Genomic DNA, 20,555 nt, shown 5'->3' on the forward strand with positions numbered 1-20,555 from the left:
AGGTTTCTGGCGTGCCCAAGGGACGCAACTCTGCACAGCGAATCGCGGCGCCCAAGACGACTGGGCCACCCGTGCCCCCATTTCGGATTGAGAATGATGCATATATCGGTATATCGGTATATGGTCTCTGCTGGGATCGGTAGATGGTCGTGCTCAAAGGAGACAGCGAAATTGCGGCGCCTTAGATGATTATTCACCCAAGCCTCCGACTAAATGTAAATGTTGCTCAGCTCCGCAGTCATAAAAAAGAGGCTTTTACACGGGGGTAAATCTGTGAAGTAATATAGGCCATATCACAATATTTTTTTAGGGATGTAAATCAACCAAGAACGTCTACTTGTCCGAATAGTGATAACATATAGCAATACCCCCTAAAAATTGAAATTGTACCAGCACTAGGGTACCTTTAACATTAACAAGACTTGCCCGGGCTGACGGGTTAGTGCTAATTTCCACCCTCATCATTATTAATTTTCAGTCATCAATAAATGTATATGCTCCAGTTACTTTTATGTTTGTGGGTATAATTTTGTAATAACGTGACACCGTTTATTCGGAACCCTAAATAAATTGTTACAGCTTCTAAAATATACGTTCCCCAAAGCACCATATATTAGTGTTCACAAAAACCAAATCCCTTAATTGTTTCTCACCAGTTTGTAGATTACCGGGGCTTACAGCGAAGGGCACCTCCCGTGAACTCGGCGTTATATTGAGTGGGGCCCTGCTACACTGACCACATTAAAGAGATTCGGTAGCATTGTGGGCATACCTTGCCTTGAAACATACAGATGTTGTCTCTCGAGACTAGGTTAATATGGGACCTTAATCCAGAGAATAATCCTCGAAATGCCCCAGCTTATCCTACACTATTAAATACTTACATGATACTCTTATAGATGGGTAGGATGATCTGGGACTGTTGGGAATATCAGTTTACCGAAACGGGCTAACGGACGTTCTTGGGATATATGGGTGGGGCTGAGGCACTTACAATTTGTTTAAAAGACCAGATGAATTCAAATATTCCATTCCAGGAAACTAATTTGTAAGCCAAGATTTAGATAATTGTATTTTCTGTAAAATGTTTGTGATACGTTAAAATTATTAGTATATACTTAAACAAGATGGAGAGAGTATGCCCTCACTCGCACCGGCCTCTGGGTCCGTATGAATCCTTGTCCACAGCTATACCAGATTAGCCCCGAGTGTTGGTGCCTTGGTCTGACTTTGCCATCCCAGGACTCATAGAATTCACCGGTGTAGCCTAGGCCTTCCTAATTAACATGTCTTGATAGACCATGAATAAATGTTCAAATCTTCCCGATAAACCCCCTCCCACCACGTGTATGATGCAGCTGTCTATATGCCTCGGGCAGTGGGGTAGTCGAGTAGGCGGTGTATTCGGTCCTCACACGATAATGTCGGGTTCTATTCCCAATTTGTGGGAATGATCAAGAGAGTAAGTGTGTTTTCAATTCCGAGGGTCGTTTTTTCTTTCTTGTCGTCGCCTTCACTTGAATCAGTTTTGTTTATCGGATATTGGAGATCTTGGTGCTACTTCCGATCCTTTATTTATCCCAAACTCCATCCCATCCCACCATTTACCCTTACAGCTTCAAACATAGTTTAAATATCATATATAAATTATATGAATAGAAACAGTTTCGTTCTCTCAAATAAATCATAACTCTAGTCTGTTTTTTCTATGTTGACACCGTGGTCCATGTTGCAGTTCTACAAGGTGGCGTTGGATGTGCTGCAGACAACGCAGAGAGGGGAGGTGGAGAGAGCGTACTCTGTCAACTCGGAAACCGAGCCAGCCACCCCTGCTCCCTTACTGAGGAACTCCAAAGACCACTCCTGCACCGTCTACCTGAACAACCCTCTCCACGAGAAAGACAGGACTGTTAGTTAGAAGCAAACCCCAGACAGCAGCAAGATCATACTCAGGAGACTTCTCAAACAAAGTTTTAACCTGATGCACCTTGACTTGCATCTTTTGCTCCGTGGCTTACATAGATTTAAGGTGTACGTAAACTACTCGAAAAGAAGTTAAGGACCAACCTATTCTTTCATATTACTATCGTTAATCTGTCATGGCATCGGAATCGGGTGTTCCTTAACTTCTCTTGAGTAGTATATCAGACCAACTGACTAATGCATACTTCAGTGTAGATATATTTACAACGGTATATCTGCTCTTTTGGATTACTGAAACATTCTTAGGAATTGTCTAGTGTTCCCTCCCTTGTCTCCCAGGATCCGCTGTTTCTGGGTTCGTATCTCAGATTCCCCAATATTTTTAATGTTGGTTCGTAAGCAGCGTGGTAACATATACGACGTGCTCCACTAAAGAGTTTCTTTCCAAACTGAGCGTACTGAGCGCCGTTTGAAATACTAATACTGACTTTCTCAAACAAAACTGCATTCGAACTCATTTATCTGAAAGCTTAAAGAAGAGTAATGAAAGTTCGAGAAAACCGTAGATTAGGTACGGGTTAAGATGGTGCTGCCTGATCTCGGGATGACTGTACGAATTTCGATTAAGTCTTGTTAGGGACAGCGATTGTCCTTTTTCTATGTGTAAGGTGATGCCAAAGATTGTATTTATCTACTATGTTAACACCACAGTGTGTATATTTCCATCACACTAATCCTTTCTCTGGAATAGGCAGCATTTTGTATCCATGGTAACGTCAGAATCTGTTTCTTTAAGAACTATTTATTATGATGCTTAGAATAGGGCTTCATGTACAGTGTGTAGTATACTATTTCCAGTGTTTGCGAATATTAATGTAAATACGACAGCCGCACGCCCCCCGCTTATTGTCTACAGTATGGTATATCTATGCTTCATATCAGGGCCAATGAGCAAGACATGGGTTAAAGGAAGCGTATACGTATTGCGATACCACGTGACCAAATGTTTCCCGGCTTTGGTCCAAGACGTCACATGTAGTGTGACAATGTGTATATTTTGTATCTGTTTAGTTTCAAATAATCAAATTTAGGTACTAATTTGGGAGTTGTGTGCTCTAACAATAGACCAGCAGTTGTATAGAAGCGCTGACAATAGACCAGCAGTTGTATAGAAGCGCTGACAATAGACCAGCAGTTGTATAAAAGCGCTGACAATAGACCAGCAGTTGTATAGAAGCGCTGACAATAGACCAGCAGTTGTATAGAAGCGCTGACAATAGACCAGCAGTTGTATAGAAGCGCTGACAATAGACCAGCAGTTGTATAGAAGCGCTGACAATAGACCAGCAGTTGTATAGAAGCGCTGACAATAGACCAGCAGTTGTATAGAAGCGCTGACAATAGACCAGCAGTTGTATAGAAGCGCTGACAATAGACCAGCAGTTGTATAGAAGCGCTGACAATAGACCAGCAGTTGTATAGAAGCGCTGACAATAGACCAGCAGATGTATAGAAGCGCTGACAATAGACCAGCAGTTTTATAGAAGCGCTGACAATAGACCAGCAGATGTATAGAAGCGCTGACAATAGACCAGCAGTTTTATAGAAGCGCTGACAATAGACCAGCAGTTGTATAGAAGCGCTGACAATAGACCAGCAGTTGTATAGAAGCGCTGACAATAGACCAGCAGTTGTATAGAAGCGCTGACAATAGACCAGCAGTTGTATAGAAGCGCTGACAATAGACCGGCAGTTGTATAGAAGCGCTGACAATAGACCAGCAGATGTATATAAGCGCTAACAATAGACCAGTAGTTGTATAGAAGTTGTATAGATTGGAAACTGTTTAGCTCTGACAATAGGTCGGAAGCTGTTCAGCAGCTCTGACAATCGATCGGAAGCTGTCCAGCAGCTCTGACACTAGCTCGGAAACTGTTCAGCAGCTCTGACAATCGATCGGAAGCTGTCCAGCAGCTCTGACACTAGCTCGGAAACTGTTAAGCAGCTCTGACAATCGATCGGAAACTGTTCAGCAGCTCTGACACTAGCTCGGAAACTGTTCAGCAGCTCTGACAATAGGTGGGAAACTGTTCAGCAGCTCTGACAATCGATCGGAAGCTGTCCAGCAGCTCTGGCAATAGGTCGGAAACTGTTCAGCAGCACCGACAATCGACCAGTAGCTGTAACTCTTACAACATAACAGAAGCTACATGTATATGTGCTTTGCCAATAAATCACACAAACGACCCGGGAAGCACATGTCAAATTTGTGATGATTTAGACATTAATTCATTAATGTGTATGCTCCATCGCCGATAATCCCTGTCATTATAGCTCCATTAAATATCGTGATATTAAAATGGATTATATTGTATTCTTGGGGGTCTGGGATTTTTGTTACAGATCTTTCGGTCTGCTTCAAAACATATCCTTTTCTCTGAAAGGAGACAAATTATTTACAATACATTTTCCCAGGCCCCTTAGCATGTACAGCGAACAGGTCTTTTTAATTTAGAGAAAACCCTGAGGCAAAATTATGTTTTTTCCAGAACAAAAAATTGGGGGGGGGGGGGGGAATAATCCCGGAGCCTCCTCAGATTATGAGGTGGTCGGCCAGTAATTAGAATGTAGATATAATTCACCAGATAATCGAGGATGGGTACAGCCAACATGTATTTCTCTCATGTGATCACCACAGTTAACGTCGTTGTTAAATTTAGTATTACTTGCAGTGTACTGTACATATCACCAGCTGTTTATGCATTTCTGGCATATATTATTTTATTTGTAAACTGGGTTTTTTTAACAGTGAAACATATTTTTGTAAAATTGTTGTTTCAGTGCCTCTGCTCGGTATGTAGATATGACAGTATGTACAGGATGTAATAAAAACTTAAACCAACAACGGGTATTGTGTAATGTTTCGCCTTTCATTAATTGATGATGAGGTGAGGTGAATTTGGGTTTAACCTCAGAGCGATGTGCATGTACGCACGTGTCTGAGAGATACAGATCTGTCCAAACTAAACACGCCCTGATATAACTCGAATCTGGAACAGAAAACTCAGTTATTAACACCATAAGCATCGATCCACGCAACTGGGATACGAGGACATGCATCAACCAAGTCAGCGAGTCTGACCATCCGATCCAGTTAGTCACCTCTTACGACAAGCTTAGTCGCCCTTTACGGCAAGCATGGGTTGCTGAAGACCTGTTCTACCCCGGATCTTCGTGGGTGATCTTCACTGTGTATCAGGTTACAGAAATATTCTAGCCATTGTTCGCTGGAGGGTACAAAGAAACGTGTTCCAAGGGACACGAGCGTCAACTAGCCTGTACCAAGGCCCAGTTTCTACTCTTTTAAGCCTACTTTTCTGTGCTTTAATATAAGAGGAATATTGCACATATCGATAGTCCAATCAGAGAACATTTTACAAAATCAACAACCGGGTTCCGAAAACGTCGTCGCGGCGCTGAAACTCTTCCAAAAGAAGACATCTACTTTCGAAGTCGTTCATTGTTTTCAGTTCTGCACTTTTATATACCGTATTTCCTCTATTAGAGGCCGCGCCGGGGCAATTGTTCATTGTAAAAAATAGAAACTAGGCCTCTAGTAGACGCCGGGTCGATCAATTGATACGGATATCTACGAGCACAAAATATTTCCAGTTTGTGACGATTCGGGACATTCGTGGTCATAGTGAAATGGGGGGTATTAATAGACGCCGGGCCCCTAATTGACGCCGGGTCAAAGGCTTGTCCGAAATAAATGGAAGCCCGGGAGTCTAGTAGAGCAAATACGGTATGTGTAAATTTCAGTGACGGAGATACTTGATACTCTGTCGTCTGTATTTTTAAGAGGCATAATATTCCTGTCACTTATTCAAGACATACAATTGTTTTCTCTGAGAGGAAAACATGTTTTTGCAAGTCAATATATAAAACGTCAGTGCCAAATAACGAGTCTCGACTACCCCACGAAACAGATTCTTTTGGGTGTTAAACGCAAAATAGTGGTGAACATCATATGAACTGATCTCTGAAAATTAGTTATGACACCGGGTGTTCGCGAAAAGGGTGAGTATGTTCTGCCCTACCTGTAAAAAGCGAACCTTTTTAATGCTAGACCGGGGCACGGGTGGCACAGTCGTCTAAGGCGCCGCTATTCGCTGCGCAGAGTTGCGTCCCTTGGGCACGCCAGAAACCCCGATTATGTTTCTAGGTTTGTCAGCACCATACCCGTGCTCGTGGGTTTCACCGAAGTGGTAAACGTCTGAGACCTGCATCACTTCGGGCTTTCCTCCCACATAAAGCTGACACATCGCGATATAACTGGAATAATGTTAAAAGCGGCGTTTAACCCAACTCACTCACTCACTAAAGCTTGACCATTATTCCAATTCAGTATTTCCTGGAGCAAAAACATTATTTGTTCAAGTACTGCTCAAAAGGTGTTTTTTATACCAATTGGAACCTCCGATTCCCAAACTGACTGGGCTCCTGTCTACCTTCACGAGCTTGCGTCCAGTACCAAAAGTGGAACCAGTTCAATCCCCAAACACGTACTTAAGAACAAAGTTGTGTATGCCGACAACAACTGCAGCAGCCTTTATTTACAGAATATCAGACAGAAAGTGAGGTAACTGTGAAGTTGTGGCCATGTATTGTCAGTTTAGGCTGTATATTCGATACGATCCTTGACTCTCGATCGATCCGTTGTACGTCCCCATTATGTCAATTGAAGATGACTTCCGGTTAACTTGATACGACGTCAATGTCACGTGATTGTCACGTGACAGTCGTGCACGGTACACCGAGACCCAAAGTTCGTTTGGTATGTCGATACTGAACGCGATGTCATTGTCAATAAAACTGAAATCTGAAAGTAAAAAATGTGTTACTTTTAATCAACAAGTAAGTATCATACATTTCTTGCATCAGGAATACATCATTGAATGTATGAAAGAGCGCATATCGTCTTTGTTGTGTCTCCTACTAGAATATTTCACCTGCTTTCTTTTTACTGCCGTTTGATTTGTTTGTTTGTTTGTTTTTGGGTTTTTTTTCAGTTGTTTACAGTTACATTGGTAACCTTCAGGTCGTAGCTGCAGTCTTCTAAAGAAAATCCAGATGTTAAGATACATTGAATACTGAAGCACTCATCACAGACCAAACACTTAGGCTTACAAATCATGCTCTGTAAATTCTTTTTTTTTATCAAGAAGGTCGAACCTTCAATTCTGCCGACCACATAACTGAATTGGTCATCCGGTGACTTTCCGTCGATGTTAAAAGAGAAAGTTGTCTCCCCTCCCGACAACAAGGTGGCGCTGACGTCGTTGTACGTGTAGAGCGGCGTCTTCGATTTGTTGGTGGTAACGAAGACGATCTCACTACAGAAGGACAGTGAATAATACGGAATTTATGCAACACTTGAAATTTGTTTGTCTTACGTCGCAGTCATCAATATTCAGATTATATCACGATGGCCTGTAAGTATTCGAGTCTGGACCTGACAAACCAAGTGATCGATATTATGAGCAACGTTCCATGCGTAAAGGGTACGATAACTTGCAATCGACCAAGATCAACGAACCTGACCACACTGTCCAATATGGTCGTCTTTTTGCGACGATCAAAAGAGTGCTGGGGGGATGTTCTACCCCGAGCCCACACTGAGTGCAAGACGTCACCACTATTTGCAATCCACCCGTGAAAATCCGGGCTAGAGTAGGTCTTCAGCAACCCATGCTTGTCGTAAGAGGCGACTAATGGGATCAGGCTGGATGACTTTGCTGATGCATGCCATTGTATCTTAATGGTGTAGATCGATGCTCATGATGTCAATCACTGGATTGTCTGATCCCGATTCGATTAATTACTGACCGCTGCCATATTGCTGAGTGAGGCGTTAAACAACAAACAAACAAAACAAAACTATTTGTAATCATTATTTAGACGGACTTACTTGTTTCTGATAAATATTTACCTCTTTCGCTGACCTGTAAAACAGATGATGTCTTGAACAGCTAACCTCTTCCATGACCTTGGGTCAAGGTCGTACACGTAAACGTAGGCTTGACCTTGATTTGACATCGGGATGCTTGTTACTCTCAATGGTGATACCGCTGAATGATAAGTGATAAAGGGACTCTTCTTAAAAGAAGTGGTTTTAATATTATCAATACAGGAATTATACTTTAGGAACTGTTTTGTGTCCAAGAGCAAACGTGACACAATAAACCAAACTGCGACCGCAAAACATTATTTCAACCTAACAACACTGAACCAAATACTTACTGGCTGCCATTACTACTGTTTAAAGTGAGTGAGTGAGTGAGTTGGGTTTAACGCCGCTTTTAACAGTATTCCAGTTACATCACGGCGTGTCAGCTTAATGTGGGAGGAAAGCCCGAAGTGATGCAGGTCTCAGACGTTTACCACTTCGGTGAAACCCACGAGCACAGGTATGGTGCTGACAAACCTAGAAACATAATCGGGGCGAACCTTGATTCGAACCCACAATCATAGGTTTCTGGCGTGCACAAGGGACGCAACTCAGCATAGCGAATCGCGGCCCCTTAGACGACTGGGCCACCCGTGCCCCCACTACTGTTTAAAGAGGAACTAAACTCATACTCCCACGTTTGATGGTAGCTACAAATGAGTGAGTGACTATGTTTTTACGCTGCTTTTAGCAATATTCTAGCAATATCACGGCGGAGGACACCAGAAATGGGCTTCACACATTGTACTCATGTGGGGAATTGACCCCGGGTGTTCGGCGTGACGAGCGAACGCTTTAACCACTAGACTACCCCACTGCCCCAGCTCAAAATGAAAGAAACAAGAAGTGGTTATTCGATGGTGATGTTTCATAGTGTACCTCAAGGCTACAGTGTTTCGTCGAGCTTATAATCCAAAACCGCACATCAGTAAATCATTTAGTCCTAAACCACACATCAGTAAATCATTTAGTCCTAAACCACACATCCGTCAATCATTTACTCCTAAACCACGCATCAGTCAATCAGTTAGTCCTAAACCACGCATCAGTCAATCAGTTAGTCCTAAACCACTCATCAGTCAATCATTTAGTCCTAAACCACACATCAGTCAATCATTTAGTCCTAAACCACGCATCAGTCATTCATTTAGTCCTAAACCACACATCAGTCAATCATTTAGTCCTAAACCACACATCAGTCATTCATTTAGTCCTAAACCACACATCAGTCAATCATTTAGTCCTAAACCACACATCAGTCAATCATTTAGTCCTAAACCACACATCAGTCAATCATTTAGTCCTAAACCACACATCAGTCATTCATTTAGTCCTAAACCACACATCAGTCATTCATTTAGTCCTAAACCACACATCAGTCAATCATTTAGTCCTAAACCACACATCAGTCATTCATTTAGTCCTAAACCACACATCAGTCATTCATTTAGTCCTAAACCATACTCCAGTCATTCATTTAGTCCTAAACCACACATCAGTCAATCATTTAGTCCTAAACCACACATCAGTCATTCATTTAGTCCTTAACCATACTCCAGTCATTCATTTAGTCCTAAACCACACATCAGTCATTCATTTAGTCCTAAACCATACTCCAGTCATTCATTTAGTCCTAAACCACACATCAGTCATTCATATAGTCCTAAATCACACATCAGTCAATCATTTAGTCCTAAACCACACATCAGTCATTCATTTAGTCCTAAACCACACATCAGTCAATCATTTAGTCCTAAACCACACATCAGTCATTCATTTAGTCCTAAACCACACATCAGTCAATCATTTAGTCCTAAACCACACATCAGTCATTCATTTAGTCCTAAACCACACATCAGTCAATCATTTAGTCCTAAACCACACATCAGTCAATCATTTAGTCCTAAACCACACATCAGTCATTCATTTAGTCCTTAACCATACTCCAGTCATTCATTTAGTCCTAAACCACACATCAGTCATTCATTTAGTCCTAAACCATACTCCAGTCATTCATTTAGTCCTAAACCACACATCAGTCATTCATATAGTCCTAAACCACACATCAGTCAATCATTTAGTCCTAAACCACACATCAGTCATTCATTTAGTCCTAAACCACACATCAGTCAATCATTTAGTCCTAAACCACACATCAGTCATTCATTTAGTCCTAAACCACACATCAGTCAATCATTTAGTCCTAAACCACACATCAGTCATTCATTTAGTCCTAAACCACACATCAGTCATTCATTTAGTCCTAAACCATACTCCAGTCATTCATTTAGTCCTAAACCACACATCAGTCATTCATATAGTCCTAAACCACACATCAGTCATTCATTTAGTCCTAAACCATACTCCAGTCATTCATTTAGTCCTAAACCACGCATCAGTCAATCTGTTAGTCCTAAACCACACATCAGTCAATCATTTAGTCCTAAACCACACATCAGTCATTCATTTAGTCCTAAACCACACATCAGTCAATCATTTAGTCCTAAACCACACATCAGTCAATCATTTAGTCCTAAACCACACATCAGTCATTCATTTAGTCCTAAACCACACATCAGTCAATCATTTAGTCCTAAACCACACATCAGTCATTCATTTAGTCCTAAACCACACATCAGTCATTCATTTAGTCCTAAACCATACTCCAGTCATTCATTTAGTCCTAAACCACACATCAGTCATTCATATAGTCCTAAACCACACATCAGTCATTCATTTAGTCCTAAACCATACTCCAGTCATTCATTTAGTCCTAAACCACGCATCAGTCAATCAGTTAGTCCTAAACCACACATCAGTCAATCATTTAGTCCTAAACCACGCATCAGTCATTCATTTAGTCCTAAACCACACATCAGTCAATCATTTAGTCCTAAACCACACATCAGTCATTTATTTAGTCCTAAACCACACATCAGTCATACATTTAGTCCTAAACCACACATCAGTCAATCATTTAGTCCTAAACCACACATCAGTCAATCATTTAGTCCTAAACCACACATCAGTCATTCATATAGTCCTAAACCACACATCAGTCAATCATTTAGTCCTAAACTACACATCAGTCATTCATTTAGTCCTAAACCACACATCAGTCAATCATTTAGTCCTAAACCACACATCAGTCATTCATTTAGTCCTAAACCACACATCAGTCAATCATTTAGTCCTAAACCACACATCAGTCAATCATTTAGTCCTAAACCATACTCTAGTCATTCACTTGATCATACCAAAGACGTATATATATCATACACTTAGTGCAGACAGTACTTTGTTTGCTTGCTGGTCAAATCTTGTCGACTAACATACATTTCCGGCTTCCTTGAGGTCTGTTATTCTGCGTGTATCTCAACAAAACGCTATAAGAAAGTATATGTGAGCTTATCACTTAATACAACCGACAAGTTCCCCTTCCGTCTGTGCACCTGTGAGCCAGCTGCCCGTTGACATATAGTAAACATTTCCAAATATGGGACATGGCATCTGTCAATCACGCATTTGTTGACTGTGGATTTTGTTTGTTATTCTAATCGGTGACACTGGTGGTTGTCAAAATACTGATAATAAATTTACATATTATTCGAAAGGCATACGTTACTTTGCGATACAAAAGTGATCCAAACCCTATCGAAGAAACTAAATACCTTTATTCCAATGTAGACCTGTTTCAAAACACACGTTTTGCGTCGTATTCATCGTAAAATAAAGTTCAGTAGAATGGATAGTTTAAGGGTATAAAATAGATTTGCTACTTTTATAGCGTAAATTTGAAACCCATGGGAAACACACCGGTTAGGTTGTAACTGTTGCCGTTGATGTACTTCTCATTTCCCAGCATCAAATCCCATGTGGCATCTGAAGCTGAGGATAGCGTTCCACCGGAAATGACGTCACTGATGAACGTATCTTCCATTTTGGGACCAAATGGAGGGGATGGCATACAATTAGTCAAGTTGATGACATAACGAAGAGGTGCACCCTGGGTAAAATCATCGAAGAAGTTTTCAGGGTCTACCGTTTTGCTGAAGACGGTGACAATGCTGTGAAAAAGACTCGAAAAGAATAAAATGTATTCCTGAATATATGTGCAACAACAGTAGTAACTAGTAACGGCAGAGAAAAATCATATCACTGAGGTTATTTGAGAGAAGAGGTAGATATAGTATAAGCATAAGTAGTACCCTGAGACAATACGTAGTAGTGGTAGTAGTAGTAGTAGTAGTAGTAGTAGCAGTACTAGTAGTAGTAGTAGTAGTAGTAGTACCCCAGGGGTGATTCCGGGTCATTCGTGACCAACTCGTCTCATTCTGGGACTAAACCTTGTTGTAGGTTACGGAAACAAACGAGTGGTGACGAATGATGCTGGCTGTAAGATGGATCGGTTGGTCAGACTCGGTGACATCGTACTCCGGAAGTTGGATCATTGCTGACAATATCAATCATCACTGGTCCAGACTCGATTATTTAAAGGCCGCTATCACATAACTAGGATATTGCTGAGTGCGGCGGAAACCCCCAAAATCAAAAAGTGTCTCTAGAACGAATCTGTGCTTGTAGAGGCAAATGTACTGTTGCTGTGGCAGAATGGCCAGAAGATTCCGGCAGAAATCGGGCGGTTTCTTATCTTCTCAAGTCACCCCAGACTGTTAGATACGCAATCAGTATTTTTTCATAGATTCTGCTTATATATGACTAACCTACATGTACACGTGTATATGTGTATAATCTTGATATACAACAACGAGGATTAAATATGGTTTTGGATACACGGTCATGCCGACATATACCAACACGTCGTGTCAAGAAGACGAACTGACAAATACATGTAAGTTTTAAGTAAATCCATATATAGTTAACTTACCATATTGACAAAATGAACGCAGATCTCACGTCCGCCATTTTGCTGGACAAATACTGCTAAGGGAGCGTATCAAAGTAGTAAATGTTTATAAATCTACGTTTTCACGCTTTGCACACAATACGTGGGTTATGTAATTGGTGGTTAGGAGTAGATATTCCTGACATTAAACAAGAGATACTTTTGAAAGCTGACAAAGTGAACGATATTGTTCATAGTCACCTTTGCAAAATATAGTGTTGACACACGGGAATTTTTTTTCACAGCTATTTTTCCATTTAGGCCATGGAATCTGTTTAGTCGGATAATCGAGACAGGTCTTCTCCTGCGATGACGTTTTATTTTCTTAAAAAATATATATATAGGTATAACAGCCTTGTATAGTACCATTGCAAACCGTATCTCGGTATTTTCTGTATATGTCAACATTATCAACATTATTAAGTTGGATTTTGAATCTGTATTACTAAGGTAGACAGGGGTGACTTAATGGTATGTACTTCTTTTTTATATTCATTTTCATATAGTTTCATGTTGATGATTCTGACTATCAGATGAAAGTGGTGAGAAATATGGGGTTTAACATCGCGTCTAGGATTATTAGACTTATTTACCGACGTGCATACACGTGTGTGTGTGTGTGTGTGTGTGTGTGTGTGTCTGCTTGCACTAGTCCGGACTAATGCCAATTTTTTAGCGCTAGCCCCCTGAGATAACATGCCGCAGTTAAACATAAATACCCCACTCGGACACAGTATACTGACTCCGAGCCAATGATTAATACATTAGCTGACAGGAAAACAGACAGACCTTTTATTCAGTATAAAGCCACTGGCCCGAAATACAATCATACAAAAGTTTCCATGCATTACCGATATTACAATATATTAACTCTCAAATTATTATTTCCTCATTCTTTAACACTTTACGAGGGAATGTTAAAGCTCTGAGCCTGACGACGATGGACTACATTGATGGAGTTAGTTTCAAATTGTTTTCAACACAATCCCTTCCGAGGTCCACACACTTCTGACAACGATGCTGAAGTGCCTGCATCCATCCCACTGGTGTAGAAGGCTTCCCCTGGGCTGTAAGAAGTCCTCAATCGCAGAAATCACGCCATCTTCATTGTATAAAGCTTGTCAGACAGCTATTCCTTTCATGGAAACAGGTGGAAATATGACAGTGCCAAATCTTGTGACTGGAGCATGTTCAATGAGTTCAAAGCCACACTCTTGCATTGCAGCCATGGCGACAATGGTGAGCCCAAGAGAAAGAAGCGCGGGTAAAATCTGTCGACTTAACTGTCACTATAACTTTGATAATTTGTGATTTTCACTTGTTAGGCCACGTGAAGTGTCACACGCCACAGAGAAGATGTTTCCTATAATAGACGGCATGAATCATTAGATAGTCTGATATTTTGGTACAGCTATGACATCAAATAGTCAGACATTAATTATTAAAGATCCAAGACTTTACCTCCGTCTACTGAGTTTTAACACAAGTTTCGCTTTTATTGTTTTCAAAGTAAATACAAGTTCACACTCCAATGATTTAAGATAAACTTACTTTCGGTTTCGGGAAAAAGATCTGCACACGGTATGTTTCCACTTGACCATCCCTGAATGAACCATAGGAAATGACTCATAGATTAATCTTATGATTGCGACTAAGTTTGAAATCAGATATATTCGGAACACCAGTCACTGTTTAATCGAAATAATAACTTTGTGTGAATTCCAATGTAGACCTATGTGATGAGAGACTAGACTTTGAGGAGCTAGACATAATGCACACTGTATTTCGTCATAACGGGACACCGTATTATCCGAAGCCCAAACAACAGATGTGGCGACTGCTTTACTGCACGTGCACCGTAAGTAGTATTTTTGTAATGGCTGTACTGGTAGGGTAGACTAACATCTAGTGTCTGAAATGAACATATCGTACAGAAAAAACAGTCGTTCAGTTATCTTAATAAAAATATAATAAAAGGGAGCCCAGTGACTCTCTTCATTTTCAGATACTGCAGTAATCTAGACTTGCCAAACATTATAGCTTTGCATGGGCTGTATTTGATATATATTTGTATCAGGGTCTGTAAGACAGACTACTAGTAGGGGTTCCGGTCAGAATAGGTTCCTGGCCCGATATGCTGATGTAGGTCAGACTATTTAGGATATTGTGGTCACAATGTCACAATAAACTGCTGGCAAAAGAAAGTATTCTCTTGAAAATTGGATTTGACCAAACAATATCAAACGTTATCAAAACGTTACTAGGCTGAAAACAGTCGCCGAAACATTGCAAACTTAACGTCCATAACACAACTGTGTCAACCCGTATCAAATACATCACCATCGAATAACCATATCTTGTCTGTTTCAATTTTAGCTACCATCAAACATGGGTGTATACTTCATAGGTGGATCCAGAGGGGGTGGGGGTCCAGTGGGTAGAAGTACATGTGTGTTGTATTCAGTTAGGTGGACTGAGAGATGATTTTGATATTTTGGACCCCTCCCTTTAAAAATGCTGGATTCGCCCTTATAATTTCATTTTCCGGCAGTTTATTTGGACCCCGTTGGAATTCTGGGTTAGAATAGGTCCCAGCATTATATGCCTGCGGAAAGAATCGACTACAAGGCCGTAGTTAAGATTATTCATTTCTTATTACAGGAAAAATGTTTTCTATAAAAAAATCCAGGGGGGCAACTGCCCACCAACCTCACCCACCCCCGCCCCCCTGGGTGGCTACGGCACTGGACTATAGGATCGGGTGGTCAGACTCAGTGACCTGGTTGATTGCGTGTCACATGTCCTGATGACGTGAACGTATCATGTCACGCACTGGTTTGTCTTGCCCAGACTCGTTAATTACAGACGTCATTTTATAGCTGAGATATTGCCGGGTAAAACAACAAACAAACACACTCCATGACCTAGCTGCTTGTGTATCGCCGTGACCCGACAGCTATCAATCACTGGTTTGTCTGGTTTTTAATCACGCAATGACAAGCCGCCGTGCTGAATGCAGCGTGACACACCTTTCACTCACTCACTCACTCACTCACTCACTCACTCACTCATTACAGAACTGAGTGATGAATGTACGTGAAAGAATCTTCATTATTTCAGAATGAGCTCGACATTGGTGTGAAAGTTCATATGGATGAAAACTAATTATTAAACTTTGTTTTCAACAGTTGCATGTTGGGGACTTAGGTACCGACCATTTTAGATTCTGAGGAGGGCCTGGGATTTTGTCCGAAGATTAGATGTTTTCTTCAGCTGCGGATGCAAAACCAGATATTTTTTTATATATTAAAACTCTGAGCCTGAATATTATTTTAAGAAAAACACCTTCCAACAATGTAATTTTTGTAGATAACAAGGAGAATTCCAACAGTTTAAAGCATACTTATTATTTTCAGTAATATTCTTGGACAATTGTTTTTTATAGAAATATGAAATGGTAGGTCCCTTGAGGATAAAATGTGTTTTTAAAAAGGCTCATTTTATAGATTTTAATGAAGCGTTTATCTAGTATTTGTACATGAGCATGTCTTTGACCCATGTTGATTTTCATAGGAGATAAAACATCACAAACAAGAGATAAACAACTCATCTTGAACATACTTAGATTGTCATTTGAAGTTCTACAAAGGCTACATGTCAGCAGCCATTTGAACATTTCTGATAATTTTCACAACCATATTTCCGCAACAAAGTTCCCAGCGGGTCAAAAGTGGCCATTATTATACCTACTCCTTTCGTAGACGGTGTATTTTAATGTATATATATTATAGTCTTATGTTCAGGGATACTACAGGGACTTCCTTGTATGATGAAGCGGTCGAAAGAGAACGTCTTCATTTTACAGAATGTCATAACTGGTTAAGAATTTAATTATTTAAACAATTCATAGTTGAAATGACAGATGTATAGACACCCAATATGTGTTGTTCACGTGAGCGGAGATTCGTAACCTGTCTTGCGTCATATTCCTCTCGGAAAGCAAATTCCGAGAACGAAGGACATCCGCGAACAAAAGCGAATCATATTTTTACTCATTTTCAAACATTTAATATTAACATTGAAACCAACTTTCCTTGAATTACATATTTGTTAGAATTCAACACTTTTCCTCGTCAAATCTATTCTGGACCAAAGGAAATTTATTCCGCCCAATGTATCCCTGTGTAGCTGAACTTATATAAAGCGTTTCTTTTGTTTCGTTCTTGACCTGGCGAGAGCGCTTGTTCAGACAGCCGCCCTTCACTGTTCTTACATCCGCGTGGGGTCTGACGTCATTGGCACGTGACCCGGTAAATACTTTCAGTGATGGACATTGACACCTGTTGTTTGTAATGTTTTGAATAAATTACTATAATGTCATTTTCCATAATTATAGTGTGGTGAGTTTCTATGAAGACTAAAGAATCAAACTAATTGATAATATTTGTTTTAAAAGATTTGAAGTCGACGCCATGCAATGGTTGTTATGTCACCGACAGAGAGAAGATTTTCCTCAAGGTAAGTAAAGACGATGTGTCTTAGATATCAACGATGTTTTAACGTATAAATCACACATTGTATTTATTATATATTGAATAGTTATTACATCAATTGGGAATTTTCGGTTAATTAATTATCCTTTATAACTATTGATAATATTTTTTTATAGATAAATAGAAATAATTTTAGAGATGTCTTTGAAAAGTAGGACTTGTGCCAACCAAAGGTGTGTACCCGCATCTAAGGGAGGGCACTCTTCCAGATTTATCCAAAGAACGCTGCAGTATAAAATACTATTTCACTCCTTTCAAAGAAAATGGAGAACACATTAATTTTTTCGTTTCACGTTTCTAACAATTTGAAAAATGTACTAGAATCATGTTTTATATGTGTTCCTTCTGACGTTCTAGATGTTAATATATATTTTACGAACGCCTCAAACACATCAAGCGACGATACGTTGTGATACTTTACTTTTCTTATTTTAATTTTGAAATGTATGTGCTGTTGTGTTTATGTATTCACCTGTAATTTGGTGAATAACGGCAAATAAAATATCACGTCTGCTCGGTAATAGCTTGACCTCTCTGGAATAAGAGCATGGATACTCATGGTCGGGGCAAGTGAGTGATATTATCTGCCCCATCCGCGGACGCCTGTGAAAAGTATGTCATGGATGTATACATTCCTTACCCGTGACGTCCATTGTCTGCTACCCCCCTCTGTGGTCTTTCAGCCAACCCAGTCGCCACATACACGGCTGAATTAGGAGCTATGTCGTTGGAGGAGTAGCTATGGTGGATGTATGCAACAGTAACATTATACAGATAGCAGCAGTAGAACAGGGCACAGGTAGTAGATCTGGGTACATGTATCAGTAGAACAGGGCACAGGTAGTAGATCTGGGTACATGTATCAGTAGATCTGGGTACAGGTAGTAGATCTGGGTACATGTATCAGTAGATCTGGGAACAGGTAGTAGATCTGGGTACAGGCAGCAGTAGATCTGGGTACAGGTAGCAGTAGATCTGGGTACAGGTAGCAGTAGAACAGGGCACAGGTAGTAGATCTGGGGACAGGTAGTAGATCTGGGGACAGGTAGTAGATCTGGGGACAGGTAGTAGATCTGGGTACAGGTAGTAGATCTGGGGACAGGCAGCAGTAGATCTGGGTACAGGTAGCAGTAGAACAGGGCACAGGTAGTAGATCTGGGTACAGGCAGCAGTAGATCTGGGTACAGGTATCAGTAGAACAGGGCACAGGTAGTAGATCTGGGTACAGGCAGCAGTAGATCTGGGTACAGGTAGCAGTAGAACAGGGCACAGGTAGTAGATCTGGGTACAGGCAGCAGTAGATCTGGGTACAGGCAGCAGTAGATCTGGGTACAGGTAGCAGTAGAACAGGGCACAGGTAGTAGATCTGGGTACAGGTAGTAGATCTGGGTACAGGTAGCAGTAGAACAGGGCACAGGTAGTAGATCTGGGTACAGGCAGCAGTAGATCTGGGTACAGGTAGCAGTAGAACAGGGCACAGGTAGTAGATCTGGGTACAGGTATCAGTAGAACAGGGCACAGGTAGTAGATCTGGGTACAGGCAGCAGTAGATCTGGGTACAGGTAGTAGATCTGGGTACAGGTAGCAGTAGAACAGGGCACAGGTAGTAGATCTGGGTACAGGCAGCAGTAGATCTGGGTACAGGTAGCAGTAGAACAGGGCACAGGTAGTAGATCTGGGTACAGGTAGCAGTAGAACAGGGCACAGGTAGTAGATCTGGGTACAGGTATCAGTAGAACAGGGCACAGGTAGTAGATCTGGGTACAGGTAGCAGTAGATCTGGGTACAGGTATCAGTAGAACAGGGCACAGGTAGTAGATCTGGGTACAGGCAGCAGTAGATCTGGGTACAGGCAGCAGTAGATCTGGGTACAGGTATCAGTAGAACAGGGCACAGGTAGTAGATCTGGGTACAGGCAGCAGTAGATCTGGGTACAGGTAGCAGTAGAACAGGGCACAGGTAGTAGATCTGGGTACAGGTAGCAGTAGATCTGGGTACAGGTAGCAGTAGAACAGGGCACAGGTAGTAGATCTGGGTACAGGTAGCAGTAGAACAGGGCACAGGTAGTAGATCTGGGTACAGGTATCAGTAGAACAGGGCACAGGTAGTAGATCTGGGTACAGGCAGCAGTAGATCTGGGTACAGGTAGCAGTAGAACAGGGCACAGGTAGTAGATCTGGGTACAGGTAGCAGTAGATCTGGGTACAGGCAGCAGTAGATCTGGGTACAGGTAGCAGTAGAACAGGGCACAGGTAGTAGATCTGGGTACAGGTAGCAGTAGAACAGGGCACAGGTAGTAGATCTGGGTACAGGTATCAGTAGAACAGGGCACAGGTAGTAGATCTGGGTACAGGCAGCAGTAGATCTGGGTACAGGTAGCAGTAGAACAGGGCACAGGTAGTAGATCTGGGTACAGGTATCAGTAGAACAGGGCACAGGTAGTAGATCTGGGTACAGGTATCAGTAGAACAGGGCACAGGTAGTAGATCTGGGTACAGGTAGCAGTAGAACAGGGCACAGGTAGTAGATCTGGGTACAGGTAGCAGTAGAACAGGGCACAGGTAGTAGATCTGGGTACAGGTATCAGTAGAACAGGGCACAGGTAGTAGATCTGGGTACAGGCAGCAGTAGATCTGGGTACAGGTAGCAGTAGAACAGGGCACAGGTAGTAGATCTGGGTACAGGTAGCAGTAGAACAGGGCACAGGTAGTAGATCTGGGTACAGGTATCAGTAGAACAGGGCACAGGTAGTAGATCTGGGTACAGGTAGCAGTAGAACAGGGCACAGGTAGTAGATCTGGGTACAGGTAGCAGTAGAACTGGGCACAGGTAGTAGCAGTAGATGTGGTACAGGTAGCAGTAGAACTGGGTACAGGTAGCAGTGGTATATCAGATCGTTTCGAAGTAGATTAATGAGATTGTCCATTGTCAAGACTAGTGTGTGTGTGTGTGTGTGTGTGTGTGTGTGTGTGTGTGTGTGTGTGTGTCCGGACTAATGCCAGTTTTATAGTCCTAGCACTCTCAGATACCATGCCGCAAGTTAACATGCATAGCCCACTCAGACACTATATTGACTCCGAGCTAAGCCAGTCCTTTTATATCCCCTTAATGCCGCACGCCGGGCATGGTAACAACAAGTACCATTCTGTAACGTCTTGCGGTA

General features: G+C 41.5%; 2 protein-coding genes across 2 annotated transcripts in view; one reads left to right on the forward strand and one right to left on the reverse strand.

Moving 5' to 3' along the window:
* LOC139479866 (phospholipid phosphatase 1-like) overlaps positions 1-4,828 on the forward strand; it is a 28,238-nt gene extending 23,410 nt beyond the window's left edge. Inside the window, exon 6 of the mRNA XM_071262766.1 lies at positions 1,736-4,828. Coding sequence (XP_071118867.1) covers positions 1,736-1,918 — 183 coding nt within the window. The 3' untranslated portion in view covers positions 1,919-4,828. The remainder of the gene's footprint in view (positions 1-1,735) is intronic.
* Positions 4,829-6,545: 1,717 nt separating this feature from the next.
* Positions 6,546-12,867, reverse strand: LOC139480245 (uncharacterized). Its single transcript, XM_071263283.1, has 5 exons — positions 12,822-12,867; positions 11,750-12,000; positions 7,916-8,054; positions 7,159-7,319; positions 6,546-6,805 (listed from the first exon to the last, which is right to left on the reverse strand). The coding sequence occupies exons 1-5, from the start codon at positions 12,857-12,859 to the stop codon at positions 6,594-6,596; spliced, it is 801 nt and encodes a 266-aa protein (XP_071119384.1). The 5' UTR covers positions 12,860-12,867; the 3' UTR covers positions 6,546-6,593.
* Between the last annotated feature and the right edge of the window lie 7,688 nt (positions 12,868-20,555).

This window comes from Haliotis cracherodii, unplaced genomic scaffold (assembly GCF_022045235.1).
Source record: "Haliotis cracherodii isolate W230 unplaced genomic scaffold, xgHalCrac1.p SCAF_4, whole genome shotgun sequence".
In the NCBI taxonomy this organism is placed as follows: Eukaryota; Metazoa; Mollusca; class Gastropoda; order Lepetellida; family Haliotidae; genus Haliotis; species Haliotis cracherodii.